Raw genomic sequence first — 21,604 nt, forward strand, 5'->3', positions numbered from 1 at the left:
AACGTTCGGTGTTACTCGGCCATTAGCCCCTCATTTAACGCTCTACATCTCAAATTTGTGTGTGGGTGGCTACGATCGGATTTCCGGTATTGTTTGCTTCCTTTGAGACATCGGGAACGGCGACTAAGCTAATGACTAAGAAAGTTAGCGCTGAAAAAAAAGAAGGACAAAAGAGAAGGGAGGAGCCAGAAGCAAGAAGGAAAAGAGATGAGATAGCTTGTGAGGATATGTCCGGTCCCGGCCATGAAAGAGGTTGAAAAGATAAACTTGGATTAATTATGTTCTTTTTTAGCTGTTCGAGTAGTTGCTAATCAAGCGAAAATGGAGGCTGAGAGGAGGAAAGGGGAGAAAGAAAGAGAGAAATTGCCTTTATTTTTGTCTATGGAATCGGGGCTACGAAGGTAGTTGCCTGGGGGGTGGGATGAAAAAGGACCTCTCTCCTTCGTTGGCCGGCTCGCCACGGGAATACCACAACAAAGAAAGGCATGAAGGAGTGGCTTGCTTAGACCGAGCCTTTGATTTTCTATTTCGCTTTTAGGACGAAAACCGGAGTCCAAAGGTTTTGTTTATTTGTATATAAGTAAAGGCTAATGGCTTAATTCTAGCCAGGAGGCTAGTCATTCTCTCATGACTTCTTGCCCATCCATTGATCAAAGCGAACAGTCCTCAAGCTTGTAAGCGAAGGCCCATTCCTCCCTTTTCCCTTTCCTTGTTCTTTTGCTTTCCCTCTTTCGTTGTCCCATTGCCTCCTACTTGTCGCACTTGTTGGCCACACCCCTCTGTGTGGGTGCATGCGTGTGTTGGTTGTTGTTTGTCCTGTTTCTCCTCCCCTACCGCAAACGCCGGCCTCCTCCTGCCCTCGTTTCTCCATTTCTTGTGGCCTCATTCTTTTTGCCCTTTCTACTTCTCTCCTTTCTTTGCCTTTTCTCATCTGATCACAAAATCCCTGCACCACATTGCCTCATCCCTCTCTAGAACAAGTCCAGCTTTCTTGTTACCTAAAATCAACAACATCTGACTAATAAGAATCAAAGTACTCCAACCCAGGAACTCAAGCCTTGTTATACGTGCTAGGATCTTGAATTGATCTTTATTTTCCTGTTTTATTGATTTGCGGATTGCTATAACTATATCTTCTGCTAGCATCCATCCAGTTTTTTTTTATTTTTCCACGCAGCTTACCAAACAGCTCATCGGCTTTAGACATATATCAGACCAGCAATCAAGTATTTCTTTTTTTCATTCAGTCTGGCCGCTTTTTTATCTTCCAGAGCCCTCGTCTCGGATATAACACCATACCAATCAAGCTGTTGATTTCGATATGGCAGCTTCCTCCTTCGGCATTCCATCTCCCGGCCCATCTATCCGCTCTGCATTTTTTGAGGCTAGTGCTCATGAGGGGCACTCAGCTCCATTCGCTACTCAAACACAAAATGGCCAACACTGTTTGTCCCCCCAGCATGGCCAGGAACACCAGCAAACGGAATCCTCGTGCAACTTGACTCAACAAGCATTGGATGATGCTGCTGCTGCTGCACAGTCCCGTAGCCCCCCTCTAGACGGCACTCTCAGCCGTGGCTCGTTCTCTTCGGTGCGAGAGGACGAGCTTGGCCCCGCCCAGAGCTTTACATCATCAAAGACGTCTGCTTTCACTTATGCTGTTGAAAGCGCCCTTGTCGATTCTCCTAATTCTTCAGCTAGTAGCTCGCCAACCCCGTCTCGCCCTGCTGTCCGGCCTCCTCCTGCTTTGTCTTCGCCAACTCTAGCATCCCCGACTGCCAACTGCGCTTCTCTATTCCCCGAAGATAAGGGCCTGCACCGTTCTGCCTCCGGTATAGCTGTGAATGCCAACACCAATAAGATAGACGCTGCCGGTCCCATGTGGCAACCTACCGACACTTTCCGGGGCTGGAAGCAAATCAACCTTCGTGGAAAATACGCCAGTCGCAGTTTTAGCGATCTCCAACTACTGAACATGATGTGGACGTTGCCTAGTATTCCTGCTGTTGAAGAAGCCCCTGCTAAGCCTGGCGCCGGCCACTCCCGCCTGGAACTACTACCTATTGAACTTCTTGGTGAGTTTATTCGGTGCTAGCATACTACCATTGGTGACAACATACTTACCGTCTCTCATTAGGTGCCATTATTGATCTCCTTTACGTCGAAACACCGACCAAGGGCCTGACAAAGCGAAACGGCGATTTAATTGCCGTTCTCAACACATCTCACACTCTACACGTTGCTACCATGCACACGCTCTATCGCAAAATCACAATCCCTCACTCCAAGATCTTCCGCAAGTTTCTCACGGCTATCCAAAAGGACCCCTTCTTGGGCACAATCGTCCAGCGTCTGGACTTTAATCACTTCAATCCTAACATGCTGTTCTCTACTGGTGGCGAGCGCTCTCAAGCACAAAACCTTACCAAGGACACTCTGCTACAATGTCTCGAGTTGACTCCAAATGTGCGCGAGTTTCTCGCCCAGGAACACATTCTTGAGGATCTCAGCGCCCAGGTTATCAACAAGCTGTTCTTTGGACTTGAGAAGCTGCAGGCCGTGGACTTTGCCGGCTGCTCCAACAGGGCCTTTAAACTGGTCTGGGATGAGGTATTGCAGGATAGTGAGAAATGGACTAAGACGCTCTCAATCAAACGCATGTCCTTCCACAAATGCATGATTCTGCCTCCGGTAGTATATGAGACAGTGTTTCCCTGCCTTGGCCGGCTGACTCACCTAGATGTTACGGGATGTCGGGTGACTGACCGGGCCCTCATGTTGATCCCGCAAACAGCCAGAATCACACATTTGAATCTGTCCAAGTGTGCACAGCTAACAGCTGACTGTGTGCTCCAATTTATTGAGAAGCATCCTAGCGTGCGGGAGACCCTAGTGGTTCTAAATGTGGCAACAGACGCAACCAGCCACCAGATGTTCAATGAGGATCAAGTGTCCAAATTGCTCACTATTCTTCCCCCGACGCTCAAGTCTCTCAATCTCAAGGGCTCACGCATGGGGCCCCAGCACATCAAGCAGCTTAAATCGGGCGTGGCTCAAATTGAGGAGCTTGGTATCGGCCGAGGCGTTGATATCCGACAGGTGGGGCAGCTCATTTGCCCCGAGAAGAAAAAGATTGACCAATCTCAGGATCGGGTTTCAGCTACGTGGGATATTGGCAGCAACAGCAGCGACACCGGCGACAGCGATGATAAGTCCGATCTTGTCGGCATCGGCCATTCACTACGCTACATTGATGTCTCAGACATGTACAGCACGACTGATCTAGACTATCTATTTGACAAGAATTGCCGGTTGCTCGATAGTGTTTCGTATCCACTGCAAGTCATTGAAGTGTCAGAGAACGTGGCTAAGCGTATGCGGGCTTCATACAAAGCCGTCCGCTCTCACGGCTGGGCCATCTCCGAGGAGGGTGCGCGTTGCTGGCTGGTTCGCAGGAATGAGTGGCAGACCAAGAGCATGCGTCATGAAGAAGCCTTTCGTTGGTGGAAGATGGGTGCTACGTACTGGGGCACTCGCAAGATCCCTGTGGCTGACTGCGAGGTCGGCGGCATGTATGGATCGTTTATGTTTGCGCGAAAAATCTAGAGGCCACTAGTACGGCTAGAGGGCTGCTAGATGGCCAGGAAAACCCTCCAGTTTGTTATCTAATGGAGTGGAGCCACCGGCTTATCAGATCTTATTTTCTTATCAGATCTTTCGACACGTCTGGGATCACGACTAAAAATCCTTCCTTTGGCTATTTGAAAAGTTCGGTTCCTTTACTGCGTCTTTTTTCCTCTCTTTCCTCTTTTCGCTTAGTTTTTTCCTTTTTTTTTCTTTTTTCTTTCCCTTTGATTTATTCCTTGTCTCCGTCCTTCTTTCCGGCCGTTGTTACGTCCCATTCTTTGTTTCGCGGACCTTGCATATGCATCGCATGTAGCATTTTTAGTGTGGCTTTTCTTTCAGTTTTCTTTTCCTTTTACCCTCCTTTTCTGCCTCAGTGACTCTTTCTGGGCGGTTGCTTTTTTGTCTGATTTTTCTTGCTTGTTTGGACATTCTGCTTTTGCCTCTATTCATGATAACGACACTTTCTACTTCTCGCTTGGACATCTTTACCATTTATTTTTTAGTCATCTTTTTCTGTAGCGAGAGTTATTCTGCCTCTTGATATCCAACTTCCGGAACTACGAGTACTTTTATCCTATTTTTCACTATTTTTGCACATGTTTTTTTTCGTTTCCCTTGTTGTTTTCGTGCTGGGCGTTATGTTGTTATGTGCGTGATATTCTTTAAAGCCAACCAATGAAAAGGCGCCAATTAGTACCTCGATAATAGCACTTTCTCGGATACAAGAATATTAAAGATTGGATGTAAATTAGACTTGCGTAAAAACCGAAAGCAACTGCCATTTGCTGTCCTTTCCGCTAGTAGGCGCCACATTTTGCTAGTGCTGCGCCACTGCTTAGTCATTGCGCCAAACGCGTACCTGTATACAATTATCCCTCACCTTTCTGCTTAGCCACACGACGAGGCCTTGCATCAAACGCAAATAGCCGCAAGCCAATTCAACACTCTACAGCCTCACCAAACAAACCTCTAGCTCCAACTTCGCCTTTTCATTTCTTTTCCCTCCTTTAGAACCGTTGATTTGTATTGTGTTTTTTTTTGCTTCCTTTTTTTTTTCTTTTTTTTTTTTTACTTTGCTTCAGGCATTATCGTGGGTTCGCAAACCCTCATTATCCATTCATTCATTAACCCTGTACCTTCAATTTGTCTGCTCATCGCCATCGTCACCATCACCACCCTCTACTGTCGTGTCGGCGCATTCGTCTGCCCTTGCAAAGATGGCGCCAATTGCACAGGACACCATGTTTCGCTCTTCGGAGATGAGCATGGTTCAACTGTACATTTCCAACGAAATCGGCCGTGAGGTTGTGACCGCGCTGGGTGAACTAGGACTGGTGCAGTTTCGCGATGTACGTCTCCTTACCGCTTGGCCAGTCTTGTTTGGTGTCATGATGCTAACTACGGCTTATTCTATCTCTAGCTGAACAGCAAAGTTAGTGCTTTTCAGCGCACATTTACCCAGGAAATTCGCCGTCTTGATAATGTTGAGCGCCAGCTTCGTATGTTGCTATCCAGCATCCAGAAATATGCACAATTCATTCACCTCTGGCTTCCCCTATCGCTAACTCGCTTTTGCTCTGAAACTAGGCTACTTTAACAAGCAAATGGAAAAGGCTGGAATTTCCCTGCGCAAGCTTGATCTCGACAGCGAAAGCCTCGCTATCCCCTCCACGGCCGAGATTGACGAGCTAGCTACGCGCAGCCAGGGCCTCGAACAGCGCATTTTCCAGCTCAACGACACCTACGAGACCCTAAAAAAGCGTGAGGTTGAGCTCACTGAGTGGCGTTGGGTTCTCCGCGAGGCCGGTGGCTTCTTTGACCGCGCTCATGGTAACGTCGAAGAAATTCGCGCGTCAACTGACGATGACGATGCTCCACTTCTGGCCGATGTCGAGCACCACGTGGCCAACGGCGACGGCGAGCGGTCCTTTTCTGCTATCAACATTGGCTATGTAGCTGGTGTGATCCCACGCGACCGTGTCGCCTCGTTCGAGCGCATCTTGTGGCGTACTCTTCGTGGTAACCTGTTCATGAACCAATCCGAGATCCCCGAGCCTCTAGTCGATCCTTCCACCAACGAAAAGATCAACAAGAACGTCTTCGTCATTTTTGCTCATGGCAAAGAAATCCTAGCCAAGATCCGCAAGATCTCCGAGTCCATGGGCGCCGAGGTCTACAAGGTTGACGAGAACAGCGAGCTTCGCCGTGAGCAAATTATGGACGTCAATGCGCGCCTCAACGATGTACAGAACGTGCTTGGAAACACTCAGACCACCCTCGAGGCTGAGCTGACACAGATTTCCCAGGCTCTTTCTGCCTGGATGGTGCTGGTGACCAAGGAAAAGGCCGTCTATGATACCCTCAACCTCTTTTCGTATGAGCCTGCCCGCCGCACCCTCATTGCCGAGGCCTGGTGCCCGACGAACGACCTCCCAGCTATCCGTGCAACGCTCCACAACGTCACCACGCAGGCTGGCTTATCGACGCCGTCCATTATCAACGTCATTCAGACCAACAAGAAGCCGCCGACCTACCTAAAGACCAACAAGTTTACCGAAGGCTTCCAGACCATTGTCAACGCCTATGGCACACCGTCGTACGGTGAGGTAAACCCGGCCCTGCCTGTCATTGTCACGTTTCCTTTCCTTTTTGCCGTGATGTTTGGTGATCTAGGTCATGCCATCATCATGCTGTCGGCTGCCATTGCCATGATCTACTGGGAGAAGCCGCTCAAGAAGGTTAAGTTTGAGTTATTTGCCATGATCTACTACGGCCGCTACATTGTCCTCGTCATGGCCACGTTCTCGCTCTTTACCGGTCTCATTTACAACGATATCTTTTCCAAATCACTCACGCTCTTCTCTAGCGGTTGGAAATGGGCCAAGGAGCCAAGCTTCGAGGGCGAGATGGTTACCGCCGTCCCCGTCGAGGGCCAACGCTACCCATTTGGTCTCGATTGGATGTGGCACGGTGCTGAGAACGACTTGATCTTCTCCAACTCGTACAAGATGAAGATGTCGATTATCCTAGGTTGGGCCCACATGACCTACTCCCTGTGCTTTTCTTACATCAACGCACGCCATTTCAAGAAGCCCATTGACATTTGGGGCAACTTTGTGCCTGGGATGATCTTCTTCCAGTCCATTTTTGGCTATCTGGTTCTTTGTATCATCTACAAGTGGTCTGTTGACTGGTTTGGCCGTGGTGCCCAGCCCCCGGGTCTGCTCAACATGCTGATCTACATGTTCCTGCAGCCCGGCACGCTGGACGAGCAGCTGTACCCGGGTCAGGCCACGGTGCAGGTCGGCCTGCTGCTTCTGGCCTTTTCACAGGTTCCCATCCTGCTGTTCCTGAAGCCCTTTTATCTTCGCTGGGAGCACAACCAGGCCCGCGGCAAGGGCTATAGAGGACTTGACGAGCAGGCCCGTGTCAGCGCCCTGGACGATGATGAACATGGCGCTGCTGGCAACCACGGTCATGTTGCCAGCTTGGAACACGATAGCGATGCTGACGAGGGCATGGCTATGCTGGCGACTGCCAACGACGATGATGAAGAGCATGAAGAGTTTGAGTTCAGCGAGGTCATGATCCACCAAATTATTCACACTATCGAGTTCTGTCTCAACTGCGTGTCGCACACGGCATCCTACTTGCGTCTGTGGGCCCTGTCACTTGCCCACCAGCAGCTGTCGATGGTTCTGTGGTCGATGACGCTGGGTCCAGCACTACAGACAACCGGCGTACTGGGTGTGATTATGATTGTGGTGTGCTTCTACATGTGGTTTTTCTTGACTGTAGCTATTCTGGTGATGATGGAGGGCACGTCGGCTATGCTCCACTCACTGCGTCTGGCCTGGGTCGAGTCATTCTCTAAGTTTGCTGAGTTTGGTGGCTGGCCGTTTGCGCCCTTCTCATTTGCCACAGTACTCGAGGAGTCGGAGGAGATTAAGGAGTACTTAGACTGAGTGTAGGAGGGGAGGACTAACTTGTTAGCATGTTTGATGTCGGCCATCTAAGCCTTCTCCTAAGAAGTCTCTGGGACGTTCTGTCTGCCTCGTTCCTGGCAGGCTTTGTGGTCTGGCTAATGGGCCTAGCTAACAAGTCTCCTTGGCTTCCACGCTTGGGTGCTTTGACTTTTTTTGTACTTTCGGTTTTTTAGTGTCTTTGTGTTTCTGCTCTTATATTTCATTGAATTATGACAAATATTTGTCTTGACCATGTTTCATAGTGATGTTGCGCAAAAAATGTATTAGGTCTAACTAACCCTGAAATATGTACAGGACTGCTAGGGTTATTTGACAGTTTATTATCTATAGTAGGAATTAAAAAAATGCAGCTGATTGCCCTCCCTTCCCAAGCTTCAAGCCATCGCCAAAAACTCTTCTGGTACCGATGGCCACTTGTCTATCCCGTCTTGTATGACTACGGCCATGCCTCCGACTAGGTGTGTTTCGATGTGGCAGTGGAGCATGAAAGCGCCTGGGTTAACTACGTGATATCGCACGACAATCCACGAAGGCTCCTTCTCAGCATCGAGCGTTTCGACAGTGTCGCGGTGCGGCGGGTCAACTAGGTTGAACTGATCTGGCATGTCGGCCATGGCCTCATCCACACTATCCCATTTCCAGGCCCCATGGCCCTGGCCGATCAGAAACATCTTGTTTGAGTGTTTGTGGATAGGATGGGCCGGCATAGGATATGTATCGGTGACGAAGATAACATCAACCCACGTGTCGTTGAGCGTAGTAATAGTCACGTTGTTGAGTCGTTGCGGGTCGGGTGCGAACAGCAGCGGCGACGCAACCATGTCAAGCGCCATAGGGTAAATGGTGCTGTTCAATGCCCACTCATGCGCGTGGCCAGCCACCCGCATATACATAATGACTGTTTGGTCCACAGTGGGCGAGACGGCCTGTGGTGGGTATGCCTTGATATCTGACTGGTTGAAAAACACTACAGAAGGGTCAACACCGGCACCACGCGGCGTTATGGACGCCACAGTTGGCCCACGCTGGGATGCGGCGACTTGGGCCTCTTGACTAGGGGTGGAATACTCCAGAATGGCATGGGCTGCTAGTGTCTGAGCGGTTGTGATGCTAGCGAGACGCATAGGGTAGATACCAGGGCTACTAAGCTTGAAAGCGATAGAGTAACGGGCCCCAAGACTGATGGTGATGGCGTCAACCTTTTGTGGCACGATGAATGCGCCATCAACAGCATACACCCACATAGGCGTCTCGTCGATTGAGAAGGATGCCGTAAGCAAACCGAACGCGCCAATCAGGTCAAGGGCTACCCATGTCCCGGGAGGGCCTTTGGTAGCGGCCTTGCTACTACCAAGCTTGATGCCGAGATTTATTTTGCTCTGTGCAGGGGCCGAGTAGCTGAGCACAGCCTGCGAGCCGCTGCTGTTGACGCATGTGTCGAAAATAGTGGGCGGGATGGCTGAAAGGTTGGTGGAAAATCCAGCGGCAAGGACCTTGCCGACGACATCGCCTGGGAGGCAGCCCTTGGCTGTCAACCGGCTCCCGCCTCCACGAGTTAGAAAGGCCCGTTGGGCATCGTCGGTCAGCGCGTCGATCTCAGCTTGAGGTAGGCACTGGATTGAGCCCTGGCCGTTGAATAGTAGTGAGTCGTAGCAGGGCATCTCGATACCGCTTTCCAGGCTAACATTGTGCCGCTCCATGCTCGTCATATGCTGCCAGTCGGACAGCAATAATGGCTGGACACCAGCGACAGCAGCGGCAATGTCTGCTGCTTCGAGGGAGTCCTTTCCACAATTTGCGATGAGATGGTATGGTGTGGGCGTGGATTTCCCGGGATGGATTACAATGGCGCCAAGCAGACCGTCATCGATTTGGCCCATTGTATGCGAGTGGTACCAATAACTGCCATACTGCGTAGCGTTGAACGCATATGTGTAAGAATGGCCGGGCTGGATATGGCGCTGACTAACGCCAGGAACACCATCGGCCCAGGGCGTGTTGAGCATCTCGATGCCTGTAGGGAGTTAGCATGTGGTCACAGACAACCCTACGCAGTGGTTTTTTTAGGGGGAAGGCTTACCATGACAATGGATTGTGGTGTTGAATGGGGACCTATTGCGCACAACTACACGCACTTGGTCGCCTTGGTTCATTTCTAGCGTGGGGCCTGGAAACGAGCCGTTGACGAGGAACTGTTTGCGCACGAAGCCATCGGGCGCATGGTCCTCCCATGTTATGTCCAGGTTGAAGACTCGCGGCTGGCCAGAGCCATGGTGGCCGTTAGCAGGGCAATTGAGAAGATGGGGGAGAGCTGGTTTGGCGCTGGTCAAGCCGGCTAGTGACAAGAGCAAAAGCTGCACCGCTAGCAAGTATAGCGGGAAAGACGTCATTATGAACATGGGAAGGAGCAAGACACGCATAAAGCAACGGGCTGCTTGGGGATGAGTAGGAAAGAAGACGAGACGAGACGGCCATGAACGCCGTCCATCTCAAGGTGGACAGCCCCAGAAATGATGTGCAAGAGTCTTTATAGTATCGCAGGACGGCAAATCTGCATGTGATAGGCCTACATGTGCAGATTCTGCAAGTGCGTGACCCGCACGCTTTTGGTATGAAGGTTAAATGCACCTCTCCCTCTACCATATGCTTATATTAAGGGGCTTTTGTCCGCCAGCCGCCGCCACGATCTTCTCTAGGCATTCCCAATTCAAGCACTTGGGTTTGAAATCATGAGAAATCATTGCCAGCGCGCCCATCCCTGGCTGACTAAACGGCCGCCCTCCACGATACCCAATATTGACCAAGTGTCTTGAAATGCTTTTGTTATGAAACCCCTTGGACGAGCTGGGGAGCAATGAGAAGGCCCCCTTTAGAAGCAAGGAAAAGCTCTGACTGGGGCAACGTTATAGCTGCGAGCAGAGGCCCCTAGATTATGTTTAATTGGCCATTATCTCAGCATCTTGGCCGGCTCTTGTGTTCTGGAGACGACCAAATCTTGCCATAGTGGCCTGAGGCTTTGATTGTGATGTGGCCGTTTTGGGTATTAGATTCCTAGGTTTTGTAAGTGCCGAGGGGCATGCTCCTGTTTCGGTGTTGTGTAAGCGCTCCTACATAATGGTGCTTATGTAATATATGCTTTTGGTCCGGAGTTGTCAGTACGAACAGCCGAGCCCGAATCCTAGGGGGGAGTGGCACCCCATAGTGGCCTGTTCAGACCCTGCAAGCCCTCTATAAACGGATTCAGGCTTGCTCCAAACAACCAGTAGATGGGGAGTTTAGTGTGGAATTCTGCAGCGCTAACGCATTTCCCGGTCCCTGAAAATAGGGTGACATTGGGCTCATTCAGGCTTTGACGTTTCCGTTGACAAAGGGCTTTTCGATGGCATTGACATTCACATGCCTTGCGTGCTTGGGTCAGGCTTGTTTAGGCCTCGAGTGCTCCGTGGAGTTGTTTGCTTTTTCTCTTTTTTTGTTTTCTTTCCCCTTCCTTTGACCAGGGCAGGCAGCTAGAGATGAATGGATGTTTTCTTGTCCGGGGTCCCCTTTTTGTGTCTATGCTGGCTGAATTGGTCTGCTTTAAGGGGAGAAGAAAAGAGAAAAGAAAAGAGAGGCTGAACAGAGGCGACGATATCCGTCGTGTCGTGTCGTCTCTAGCTCTAGTTGTGGTTCCGCCTCTGCCTCTCTAACCCGGTGCCGCACGCTAGAACAAACACCCTTGTTAGACCTTTGTCGATAGCGCCAGATTAACCTCAGGTCTCTGACACACTCTCGTCCGTGTTTGAGCAGGAAGCCTATCCTGCGCAAGGCTGTGCTGTGTCTGAGTTGTGTTCAAGAGACTGGGCAGACACGATGCAAGCTGACTTGCATTTGCACAAGTACGAAAGAGCGCTACCTTCTTGCTTATCCTGTACACGGCATGGTGTCTTATTGCACATAAATAGATGCAGTCACCAGGCAGAAGAGAAGAGAGACTTGGCTAATCAACGGGGCAATGCCGGCTGGAGCAGAGACAAACACACACACACACACACGCACACAAGTCGGACAACCCCCAACCGGCAGAGACAGGAACAGAGCCACGGACTAAGCCAAAAGACCAACATGGCCTCAGCCTGTAAGACGCAAACAAAGAAAGAAACAATGGTCGGGCAAAGACCAGCTTCTGTCAGCTGCAGACTCGTGTCACCCTATGGACATAAATAACAACAAGAACACGCAAGGTGTCAGCGTCGTCAGCATCAGTGTCAGCATTAACAACGGTGGAAGAGCCAAGGCTGGGCTTCTTCCAGAGTGGATTGTGAAGCACGGCTTCACGACGTCGAATTTAGAGGGCGGATTAAACAGAAGGGGCTTGAGAGCCGTGCGAAACAGATCTAAAAACAGTACATAGCAGTAACCAGCACAGCGACTCCGCAGAGGATCATCCGCAGATAATACACTGTGTATGCACCGTGTCGCATGCTCAAACGCATAGGCATTTCCTGTGATGCATAAACGGCAGGGACAAAGACCACGAAGGAAGGAAGGAAGAAAGAAAGAAGGAGGTACAGAGCCCCACTGTCGCTTTCTGATTGGCCAGCCCTTTGCAGGCCCTATCGCATCGTTGATGGTTCGTACCCTTTTTACCCTTTTTACCCTTTTTTGAATTGTTGTGCGTCAAGCTTCATGTCTTCTGCTTCTTCCTCATCACTACTACGACAACTTTCTTCCGGCTTTGTGCGAAGATGACTGTCTAAAAATTTATCGATATATTTTGTTTTAATTTGTGCCCTGCTTTTCTCTTCCTATATCCGCTTGCTGGGTACAAGCCGTGAACGAGCGACTTCTTTATATACACTGCACTGTCTGCTCTCTCTCCCCCCTTATTTCGGCATAAGATTATTGCAATCACGACTGTGCTTGGGGCATACACAATCTGATTGTCTTTTTAGCTGTCTCTGTCTGTCTCTGTCGTTGTCTCTCTGTGTATCTGGAATCTTCTGCAACCACTACAATAGACAAGCCCGAAAAATTCAGTCTCCACGCTCACCAAAGCGCGCTCTCGGCCCTGTTCTCTCCCGGCCTCCTCATTTTTCGACATATTAGACGCCTTTTCTGGGTGTCCTCTTGTCTACGGCGAAAGAGCGCTTCTAAACGGTTTCTCTCCTTCGTCGCCCTGTCCCTAATTTCTAACCACCTCCTTTTCCCTCCATCTCGTCAACTCACCTCACAGCCATGACCTCATACGCCCAACAACAACCGCATCTCTACCAAGCTCCAAACGGGGCCCATCGCGATGATTCCACTGCATTGTCCGTGCCGATCACTGGAAAGCTCGTGGTTGACTCATATCAGAACGGCAACTATCCCATAGAAAGCCCCAGATTTCCCCAGGTAAGTACGAGCAGCCGAGCGACTTAGCCAGCCCCCCGGCGCCAACGACATCTCTCGCCCTCCTGCTGTCTTGTTAACTTTGCCTCTTCTGACCCTCTCTTCTACACAGCCGCGCCCTATTAGCACTAGCTTCGTCGACCTCAAGGACCCTATTCAGATACATCTTCTCACCGAAACTGCGCTTGCTGATAGCCGCAACTTCCAGATTGTATCTCAAGACCAAGTTGACGTCCTGAAAAAGCAGTGCCAATACATCTCACAGCGCATCGAGCAAACAAAAGCAAATCTAGCCCTGCAAACAAAATACCGCGATGCCGCCATTTCTATGACTAAGCTATATACGCCTGGCCCCCGGCGTCGTAGTCTTACCTCTAATCGCTCCAGCCTAACCTCCATAGCAGGCGCCAGGGAAGCCGAGGCTGAGCGCGAGACGGCTGAGAAACGCTGCGAGGAACTAGCGGCCGAGTTGTTTCAGCTAGAAAAGCGCCTTGTCGAGCCGCAACGCCGCCTCCTTGAGCACACGTCCGCCATCCTTCAGCTTACACATCGCGCCTCACATAAAAAGATGATGCAGCAGCAATTGCTTAACAACCCTAGTGGCATGCATCTATTTAATGGTATGCCTGGAAGTCCCGAGAGCCTCTACACGTACTCGACCAACCGCAGCAGTTTAGCCTCCGATGACGATATCGAATTCGATACCACCAAGCAGTTTCCCAGACATCACGCCAACGGACTGGAAATCCCCGTCAAATCTCCCATCCGCGAGCAAACAACCCGACTACGCGAGGACGTCGAACAACTTAAAGAGGACAATGCGCGTCTCGTCCAGGAAAACCAGCTCCTGAAGACCTCAGAAAGCAAACTAGACGCGATTAACCACGCCGTGCGAGACCTGATCATCGCCTTTAACCCTGGCGAAAACGCCGAGTACCCCGATCAGCCGCGCAGGGGCGCCCCAGGCCAACTTTTTATCAACACTCAACTAGACTACCTTGAAAAGGGGATTCAGATGGCACGTCAAGAGCAGGAGTACAGCTTGTCTAATAACTCTAGCAATGGTCAGCGTGTCGACGGAGACGACCATCAGAGTGATAATCACACGAGACTACGCTCTATCAACGGTATTGTTCTGGCCATGCTGGCATCTGCTGGCGCTGACCAGCCGCCATCCCCAGGTCCTACGGGGAATCTCCTAGAGGACGAGATTAGCTACCTTGAAAGAGCCATTAATGTAGCTGAAAAGGAACTAGGGCCCCGTGGTGCTGTCAGTATTTCAACCACTAGTGGCAATGTCGAAGGCGAACTGAAGATGATCTGGGACAACATGCAATCCCGTGCCGCCTTTATGAAGAAGGACCGAGAAGACCGCAAAAAACAGCGAGCTGAAAAGGGACTGGTAGACGAAGACGATGAGGAGGCGGAGGACGAAGACGTCAATGAGCCCTACAGTTTTGTTGTTTTTACATCCAAGGTCAATTTCATGGCGACGCGCGTGCGGCGTCTAGCTGAGGAAAAAGTCGTGCTGAAAAGGCAGATTAAGCAACAGCGCGAGCTGAACCAAAAAGCCGATGCCGAGGAGGTCCTTCGCCTGCAAGGCGAAGTAGACAACAAGCAGGCGGAAATCATCGAACTGCGCACGCAGCTAGCAGAGGTTAAGGACCACCTGGATAGTGCGCGGGCCGAGATTTCTCGCAACGAAAACCTGCTGCAAACGGCACTGCGCGACGTAGAGGACCTCGCCCAAGCTCGCAGTATTGGCCAAGAGGACAACGCGAAGGCTGCTAGCCTGCAGACCGAGCTGGAGACCACCAAGACCCAGCTCAACGGCCTACAGCAAAGAGCAACCGACCTCGAGACCCGTGCAGCCGCGGCAGAGGCTAGCCGGGCTGATGCTGAGGTGGCGCGCCAACAAGCCGAAGCTCGGCTAACGCACTCGGAGGCCACGCGCAAGGACCTTGAGGTCCAGGTGGCTGGTGTTGACACCAAGATCTCAGAGCTGTCTGCACAGCTAGCCGAAGCTGTGACGGCACGGGCAGCCATCAACGAGGCCTTGGAGGCCAAGCAAAAGGAGGTTGATATGAAGACCCGCCAGGTGCAGGAGAAGGAGGACCTGCTTGAGAGCATGAACTTGATGCTGGCCGAGCTCAAAACTGAGCTGACTATTGCTCAGGCCGAGCTCGACGGTGCATACGGCTCGCGTGCCGAACGCGCCAAGGATATTGCGGCTATGAAGAGTACGCTCGAGGTGCAGAAGATGCAGACTGAAACGGACACTCTCCGCAAGGAGCTCGCAACCACGGTTAAGCAACTTCAAGAAATCACTAGCGTCAGCATCGCTGCCGAAACCGAGAAGGCAGAAATCGAAGCACGTCTCGATGATGCCGAGCAGGCTCGGGGTACCCTTGAATCCGAGCTCGAGGAAGTGCGCACACGCCTCGACAAGGAAGTTCTTGCCGGCCGCGAGCGCATGGCCAAGCTACAGGAATCACTTGACGAGGAGAAGCTCAAGGGCGGAGCGGCAGCCGGCCTGGCCAAGGGCGCCAGCATGCTTAGCGAGCAATTCCGCCTGACCATGCGCGAGGAACGCCGCAAGTTTCAGGACGACATGCGTGAAGAGCAGACGCGCCGACGCAAGGTCGAAGAGGAATTACGCCAATTACGACGTGCGGCTGGCATGCGAAGCCCGATGACACCAGCGCCACCGACAGGAGCCGCCTGATGAAGGCAAGTACATTACCTGTGTTTTTTGTTTTACTATGTTAGGGTTACAGGGTCTACAATGGTTATTCCAACCGGAAGGCGCAAATAAAGGCGAACAGTAGTATTTGGTTGTCTTTTTTTTTTTTTTTTTTCCTTTGTTTGGTGTTTTATTTTCTGGGTGGCCACACAATGACGTAATGGGAGGAAATGGCAATTTCCTTTTTCATTTTTTTCTATTTGCTTTAACCATCTTAACATCACCATATTTCTTTTTTCTTACATATCCTTTATTTGTTGTACCAAGTTAAGCCCCCTTTTCTTTTTCCGTAATAGAAATATTCTATTATTTATTTTATGCCTTAGAAATTCCTTCAATGCCTCTTGTCTAGCACCTGAGCCCGGATCGTTGGTCTGTGTACTAGCGAAGATTCCATGGTGTGGGAAGGAAATTCCCTGTATATTCTTCTTTCATCGACCTGTTCTTGAACTTGAACTTGAATATATTGAACGTCTACGGGAATCGCAGAGATCAAACGACGCCGGACTGGCTACCGGACGGAATTAACCCTCCGCAAGGTTTACTGTAGAGTTTTGCCGGGCGAAGTGTCATTGCTCCCAAGTTGACTTGTTGCTCGCTTCCGCTCTACCTTGGTTGAAGTAAAAAAGGCAAAAAACAAAAGGAATGAAGGAAAATAACAAAACATCAAACAACAGACAAAGCAGTGAACATATCGTAGAACGAATGCAAAAGGAAAGTAGCAAAGGAACCCAATTTTGTAGCTCGGCACTCCCACTTCCGAGAAATCACCTTCTCGCCGCGCCGTCCACTCTCACGTCCCAATGCGGAACACCCTCCACTTAGGACCTGGTTTTCCCGCCAGATATCTACAACTCTTGTCTCCTGTGAGGAGCTTTCGTACAAATCTCGTGGACAGTTTCTTCGAAGCCGCCGTGTCCGGAGCGTGCTGCTAGGATTCAGGCGACCGCACCTCTATGGAGCCCCTTCATCTAGCCGATTCCGTATGGCTTCGGCCAGTTCAGCGCTCCACCAAGATGTCTGATCTTCGGGCAGTTTTCCTTTATCCAGTCTTGGAAGTCTGGTTTAAAGGCTTCGTTCCTCCATCTTCTTGCTGCCGCCAGTGGCATTGCCGCCTTTGGGACCAGAAGGTCCTCGCTCTCGCAACCCGCTTTGGCCAGCTGATCGACTGCTTCATTGCCTGGGACTTCGCAGTGTCCTGGGACTTCGCAGTGTCCTGGGACTTCGCAGTGTCCTGGGACTCGGTGCACTTCGCCGGCTGGCTTTTCTAGGGCCAGGTTGTCGGATCCGCCTTCCCATCTCATCGACTTGTTCGGCCTTGCGCTTAGATAGCCAATGATTCTAACTCGGCCTGATAATTGCTTATTGCTACTGTTGTCAAGTTGCGTTGACGGTTCGACCACACACTCACTTGTCCCACGTCATTCTAGAGGGCATTGTGTGTATTTATCAGAATCGCGCTCTCAAGTCCAAGTACTTATGACGCCGAAGGGTGAATAGAAACCCATGACTGACACACATAGCGTTGATGCAGGTCTAGGCACAGACCGCCCAGATTTTCATTTATACAGTTTACAGGTCTACATTTGTCCAGGTCACAAAGAAAACAGTAAAATAAGATCAAGTGAAAGCAAAGCTATGAATTAATGGGCCAGAGACCCTTCTAATGTAAATGCAAATAAGGCGAACACACCGCCCGAAAGAAACTTGGTGAGTGGGTGGAACACAACTGGAAGGAAAGAAGTATAAACTCTTCATCTTGTAGAAAAACACATATCTCTTGGTAGTACATTCTGCCGCAAAGCTACTTAAGCCTGGTTGGCAGAGTTCATGTTCTCGACGCCCTTCTGCATGGCGCGAACCAGGCGCCAGTCGTAGCTGTCCTCGCCCACACTCCAGGCCATAATACCACCCAGGCGTCTGGCGGCAATGATCTCGGTAAACTTGCGCTCAACCAGAGCAGGAGTATCCCAGGTCCAGAAAAGACCAGTCTCAAGGTCAACATACCACTGTCCACCGTTCTCAACGTCTTCAATACCGTTCTCAAAGGCTTCCTGGAAGGACTGAGCCACGGACTTTTGAGCCCGGGACTTGACCATGGACTTGGGCTTGGCTGCAGTCCGGGGCTTGAGAGTGGGCGAGAGAGTGTCGCAGCGGCCGAAGCCGGGCTGGCAGCCAGTGCCGCAGTGATCAGAAGTGGCACCGCACCATCCCGACTGTGAGCAGCAGTTGCTGCCGGTGCAAGTGTAGCCATTTTCACCGCCGCAGCTACCGTCAGGAGAAAGTTTCAATTCGGCGGTCTTAGGGGCCTTGTCCTCTTTAGGAGCGTCAGAGGATTTGGATGGAGACGTGGCATCAGAGTCACAGAGGCCAAAGCCAGTCTGGCAGCCGGTACCACAGAAGTCAGCAGTGTTACCGCACCATCCCCACTGTGAGCAGCAGTTGTTGCCGGTGCAAGTGAAGCCAGTTTTGCCGCCGCAGCTACCGTTAGGAGAAGGAGTCAATTCAGCGGTCTTAGGGGCCTTGTCCTCTTTAGGAGCCTCTTTGGGAGCGTCAGAGTCACAGAGACCAAAGCCAGTCTGGCAGCCGGTACCGCAGTGATCAGAGGTGGCACCGCACCATCCCGACTGTGAGCAGCAGTTGTTGCCGGTGCAAGTGAAGCCAGTCTTGCCGCCGCAGCTACCGTCAGGAGAAGGAGCCAATTCAGCGGTCTTAGGGGCCTCGGCCTCTTTAGGAGCCTCCTTAGGAGCGTCAGAAGATTTGGCTGGGGACGTAGCGTCAGAGTCACAGAGGCCAAAGCCAGTCTGGCAGCCGGTACCGCAGTAATCAGAGGTGGCACCGCACCATCCCGACTGTGAGCAGCAGTTGTTGCCGGTGCAAGTGAAGCCAGTCTTGCCGCCGCAGCTACCGTCAGGAGAAGGAGCCAATTCAGCGGTCTTAGGGGCCTCGGCCTCTTTAGGAGCCTCCTTAGGAGCGTCAGAAGATTTGGCTGGGGACGTAGCGTCAGAGTCACAGAGGCCAAAGCCAGTCTGGCAGCCGGTACCGCAGTAATCAGAGGTGGCACCGCACCATCCCGACCGTGAGCAGCAGTTGTTGTTAGTGCAGGTGAAGCCAGTCTTGCCGCCGCAGCTACCGTCAGGAGAGGGAGTCAACTCAACGGTCTTAGGGGCCTCAGCCTCTTTAGGAGCCTCCTTAGGAGCGTCAGAAGATTTGGCTGGGGACGTAGCGTCAGAGTCACAGAGGCCAAAGCCAGTCTGGCAGCCGGTACCGCAGTAATCAGAGGTGACACCGCACCATCCCCACTGTGAGCAGCAGTTGTTGTCGGTGCAAGTGAAGCCAGTCTTGCTGCCGCAGCTACCGTCAGGAGAAGGAGTCAGTTTAGCAGTCTTAGGGACCTCGTCCTCTTTAGAAGCCTCGCTAGTACCGCTGACTTTCTCAGTAGTAGCCTTGTCAGAAACCTCGTTAGATTCGGGGAAAGCACCGCAGTGACCAAAGTCAGGCTGGCAGCCGGTAGCGCAATGGTCAGGGGTGTTGCCGCAAAAGCCCCACTGCGAGCAACAGCTCTTTTCGCCGCAGGTATATCCGGTAGAGCCGCCGCATTTGGTGTTAGGAGATAGAACTAATTTGGAACGGTCGACAAAGACAGGGAAGGAAGAGGCCTCAAAGGTTCGGACACCTGAGGTGCCAGTATCTCCGCCGTCATCCCTTTCAGCAAGAACCAGAGGGCAGCCAATGGCTTGAGTGCAAGACTTGGGGTCCTGGAGAGTGAAGTACTTGGCGTAGAATCCGATACCTAGATTCAGCTTGGAGGAGGGGAAACCACGCTTAATATAGGCGTCAATGGCAGCCAGAGAGTCCTTGATACTAGAGTGGTGGCCTGACACAGCGTCACGACGGTTGATAAAATCATAAGTCATGACATTGACATAGTCGACGACGGCGTTGATGGCAACTACCTTCTCGGGTGTATAAGCCATCATATCGCGCTCCAGACCAGGAACAGCAATAGACAGCTCCTTGTCGCCAATAGCCTTCTTGATCTCAGCCAGCAGCAAAGGGTAGGTCTCGACCTCAGACTCATCGTTGGACACTTGCTTGTAGTCCTCACCGTTGCCACCAGGGTACTCCCAGTCAATATCAACACCGTCGTAGCCAAGGTTCTCGACAGTAGCAGCAATGTTCTTAGCATACAGGGCACGAGATTCCGGAGTGCGGGCGCCCTCGCGGAAACCAACGAGGAAGCCCCAACCACCAACGGCCATGCTAATCTTGACGTTCTCATCGAACATCTCACGGACCTTGGCTAGTTCCATGTGAGGCTTGTATTCGCCGATAGGGTCTGTGGTGAATACCAGGGGCTCGGCGAAGGCCATGATGACGTGGGTGATGCCGGCAGTCGTAGCCTTGTCGGGCAGAACGCTAGTGTGCCACTGGTCGAAGTACATGATGTAACGGGCAGGGTCGTAGCTTTCGGTGATGGGGGGAGGTTTGCAGGGACTCCTTGAACCGGTGGAAACGGCCTTGTGAGCCCCGGTGGAAGCAGGCTTGTAATCCCCAGTAGACAGAGCATTGTAGATTCCGAGACCAGGGGCGGTACCACCAGCCGCTGCGGCAGCAGCAGTGGTAGCCCACATGGCCAAGGCCGAAGCCAGCGCAGAAATGCGGACCATTCTGAGCTGTAAAGAGTGTAAACGCTTGCAAGATTAAGGATAGATTAGATGTGAGTATGTGACAATGCAAAGACAAAGGGACAAAAGATAAAAAGATGCAGAAGAGAAAAGGGTCGCGATACCGCAATGCAAGAAGTTTTAATGAATGAATGAATGAATGAATGAATTAGTGGTTAACTGCGAACAGAAGACCAGAAGATGGTTGTTTGGAACAGAAGATATAACAGTCGCTCAAACAACGAAAGGAAAGCATATTATATACAGATCATGACAATGGACAAGCTCCTCCAAGACAAGACGCATACAGCACCTATGAATGGATGCGAGAAAGCCGAGAGCAGACAGGCAAGTCCATGAGGCGTATGGCAAATTATACCAGTGCGTTGAGCACAAGCCATATACAAAGCCTGTAAAAGCCATGCATGGCTTGGCCAAGGACCAGGCCACGGTCAGGAATCTTCTAATTGATTAAGCAGTAGGCTCTAGAAAGCAGGGATTGTATTTGGGCTCAGTCGCTTAGGTCGTATACAACGTTTATCGTGATTGTTGTGCTATACATCAAGAGGATCGGCTTCATAAACCCCCAATGTTGATTGGACGTTTTCAATGCATCTCTCAAGAACTTTAACCGAGAAGATTTATATATGGGGTCGCATTCTCTTGATGTCACGTAGACATATATGTCTGCATTGCAGGTCGGCATAGTCATGTCATAGGATGCGGCGTTCAAATCCTCTAAATGTTATCTCTCTGCAGCAAGGTTTAGACCCCTGCATCATCACCATGCTCTTTGTTACCCATGCCTTTGTTCGATTCTCGTGGCAGCTATGCTCTTGACGCTGTAAACCCTATTAAGCACTAGATGGTAGGGCTTGAAGACATGGGCACCATGGCGAAGAGCAGGCCGGTCGACCCCGATGAAAGCTAGATATGCAAATCCTGCACAAGAAACAGCTAGTTAGCTGCTCGAAGATCCAAATAGATCTGAGCGGTCATTGATTAGGCTTAGCTAGCGCTGCACTAGGTCTAGCTGGGGAAGTTCTAGCCTTTAGCAATGTGACTAGCGAGGAGCCTTGACTTTGGGGGTGTGGACTGCACAGCCTGAAAGGGCTCTTCAACGCGGTGAGTGGGTCAACAGAGACAGAGTTGCTTGGAGTCTCCTGGGCCATCGGGTCGTAGATATTCCGAGATGGTAGCCCGTGCGTACC

The 21,604-nt window shown here is 51.2% G+C and overlaps 6 protein-coding genes across 6 annotated transcripts; 3 read left to right on the forward strand and 3 right to left on the reverse strand.

Moving 5' to 3' along the window:
- Positions 1-1,321: 1,321 nt before the first annotated feature.
- On the forward strand, positions 1,322-3,606 carry HOO65_010759 (F-box protein YLR352W; the record flags this gene model as incomplete). The annotated part of the gene is made up of 3 exons (XM_071005521.1): positions 1,322-2,075; positions 2,138-2,610; positions 2,824-3,606. 3 exons carry the CDS (start codon positions 1,322-1,324, stop codon positions 3,604-3,606), a joined length of 2,010 nt encoding a protein of 669 aa, XP_070862581.1.
- A 1,238-nt stretch (positions 3,607-4,844) lies between these two features.
- On the forward strand, positions 4,845-7,592 carry HOO65_010760 (V-type proton ATPase subunit a; the record flags this gene model as incomplete). The annotated part of the gene is made up of 3 exons (XM_071005426.1): positions 4,845-4,976; positions 5,048-5,126; positions 5,215-7,592. 3 exons carry the CDS (start codon positions 4,845-4,847, stop codon positions 7,590-7,592), a joined length of 2,589 nt encoding a protein of 862 aa, XP_070862582.1.
- Positions 7,593-7,987: 395 nt separating this feature from the next.
- Positions 7,988-10,003, reverse strand: HOO65_010761 (Laccase abr2; the record flags this gene model as incomplete). Its single annotated transcript, XM_071005584.1, has 2 exons — positions 7,988-9,627; positions 9,694-10,003. The coding sequence occupies 2 exons, from the start codon at positions 10,001-10,003 to the stop codon at positions 7,988-7,990; spliced, it is 1,950 nt and encodes a 649-aa protein (XP_070862583.1).
- A 2,824-nt stretch (positions 10,004-12,827) lies between these two features.
- Positions 12,828-15,708, forward strand: HOO65_010762 (ATPase involved in DNA repair; the record flags this gene model as incomplete). Its single annotated transcript, XM_071005408.1, has 2 exons — positions 12,828-12,986; positions 13,096-15,708. 2 exons carry the CDS (start codon positions 12,828-12,830, stop codon positions 15,706-15,708), a joined length of 2,772 nt encoding a protein of 923 aa, XP_070862584.1.
- Positions 15,709-16,697: 989 nt separating this feature from the next.
- HOO65_010763 (putative double-stranded RNA/RNA-DNA hybrid binding protein) lies at positions 16,698-17,163 on the reverse strand (the record flags this gene model as incomplete). The annotated part of the gene is made up of 2 exons (XM_071006212.1): positions 16,698-17,043; positions 17,138-17,163. 2 exons carry the CDS (start codon positions 17,161-17,163, stop codon positions 16,698-16,700), a joined length of 372 nt encoding a protein of 123 aa, XP_070862585.1.
- Positions 17,164-17,534: 371 nt separating this feature from the next.
- HOO65_010764 (Endochitinase 1) lies at positions 17,535-20,396 on the reverse strand (the record flags this gene model as incomplete). Its single annotated transcript, XM_070999792.1, has 1 exon — positions 17,535-20,396. The coding sequence occupies one exon, from the start codon at positions 20,394-20,396 to the stop codon at positions 17,535-17,537; it is 2,862 nt and encodes a 953-aa protein (XP_070862586.1).
- Positions 20,397-21,604: the final 1,208 nt, after the last annotated feature.

The sequence above is a fragment of the Ceratocystis lukuohia genome, assembly GCF_044167205.1.
Source record: "Ceratocystis lukuohia strain C4212 chromosome Unknown Supercontig1_pilon, whole genome shotgun sequence".
NCBI classification, from domain to species: Eukaryota; Fungi; Ascomycota; class Sordariomycetes; order Microascales; family Ceratocystidaceae; genus Ceratocystis; species Ceratocystis lukuohia.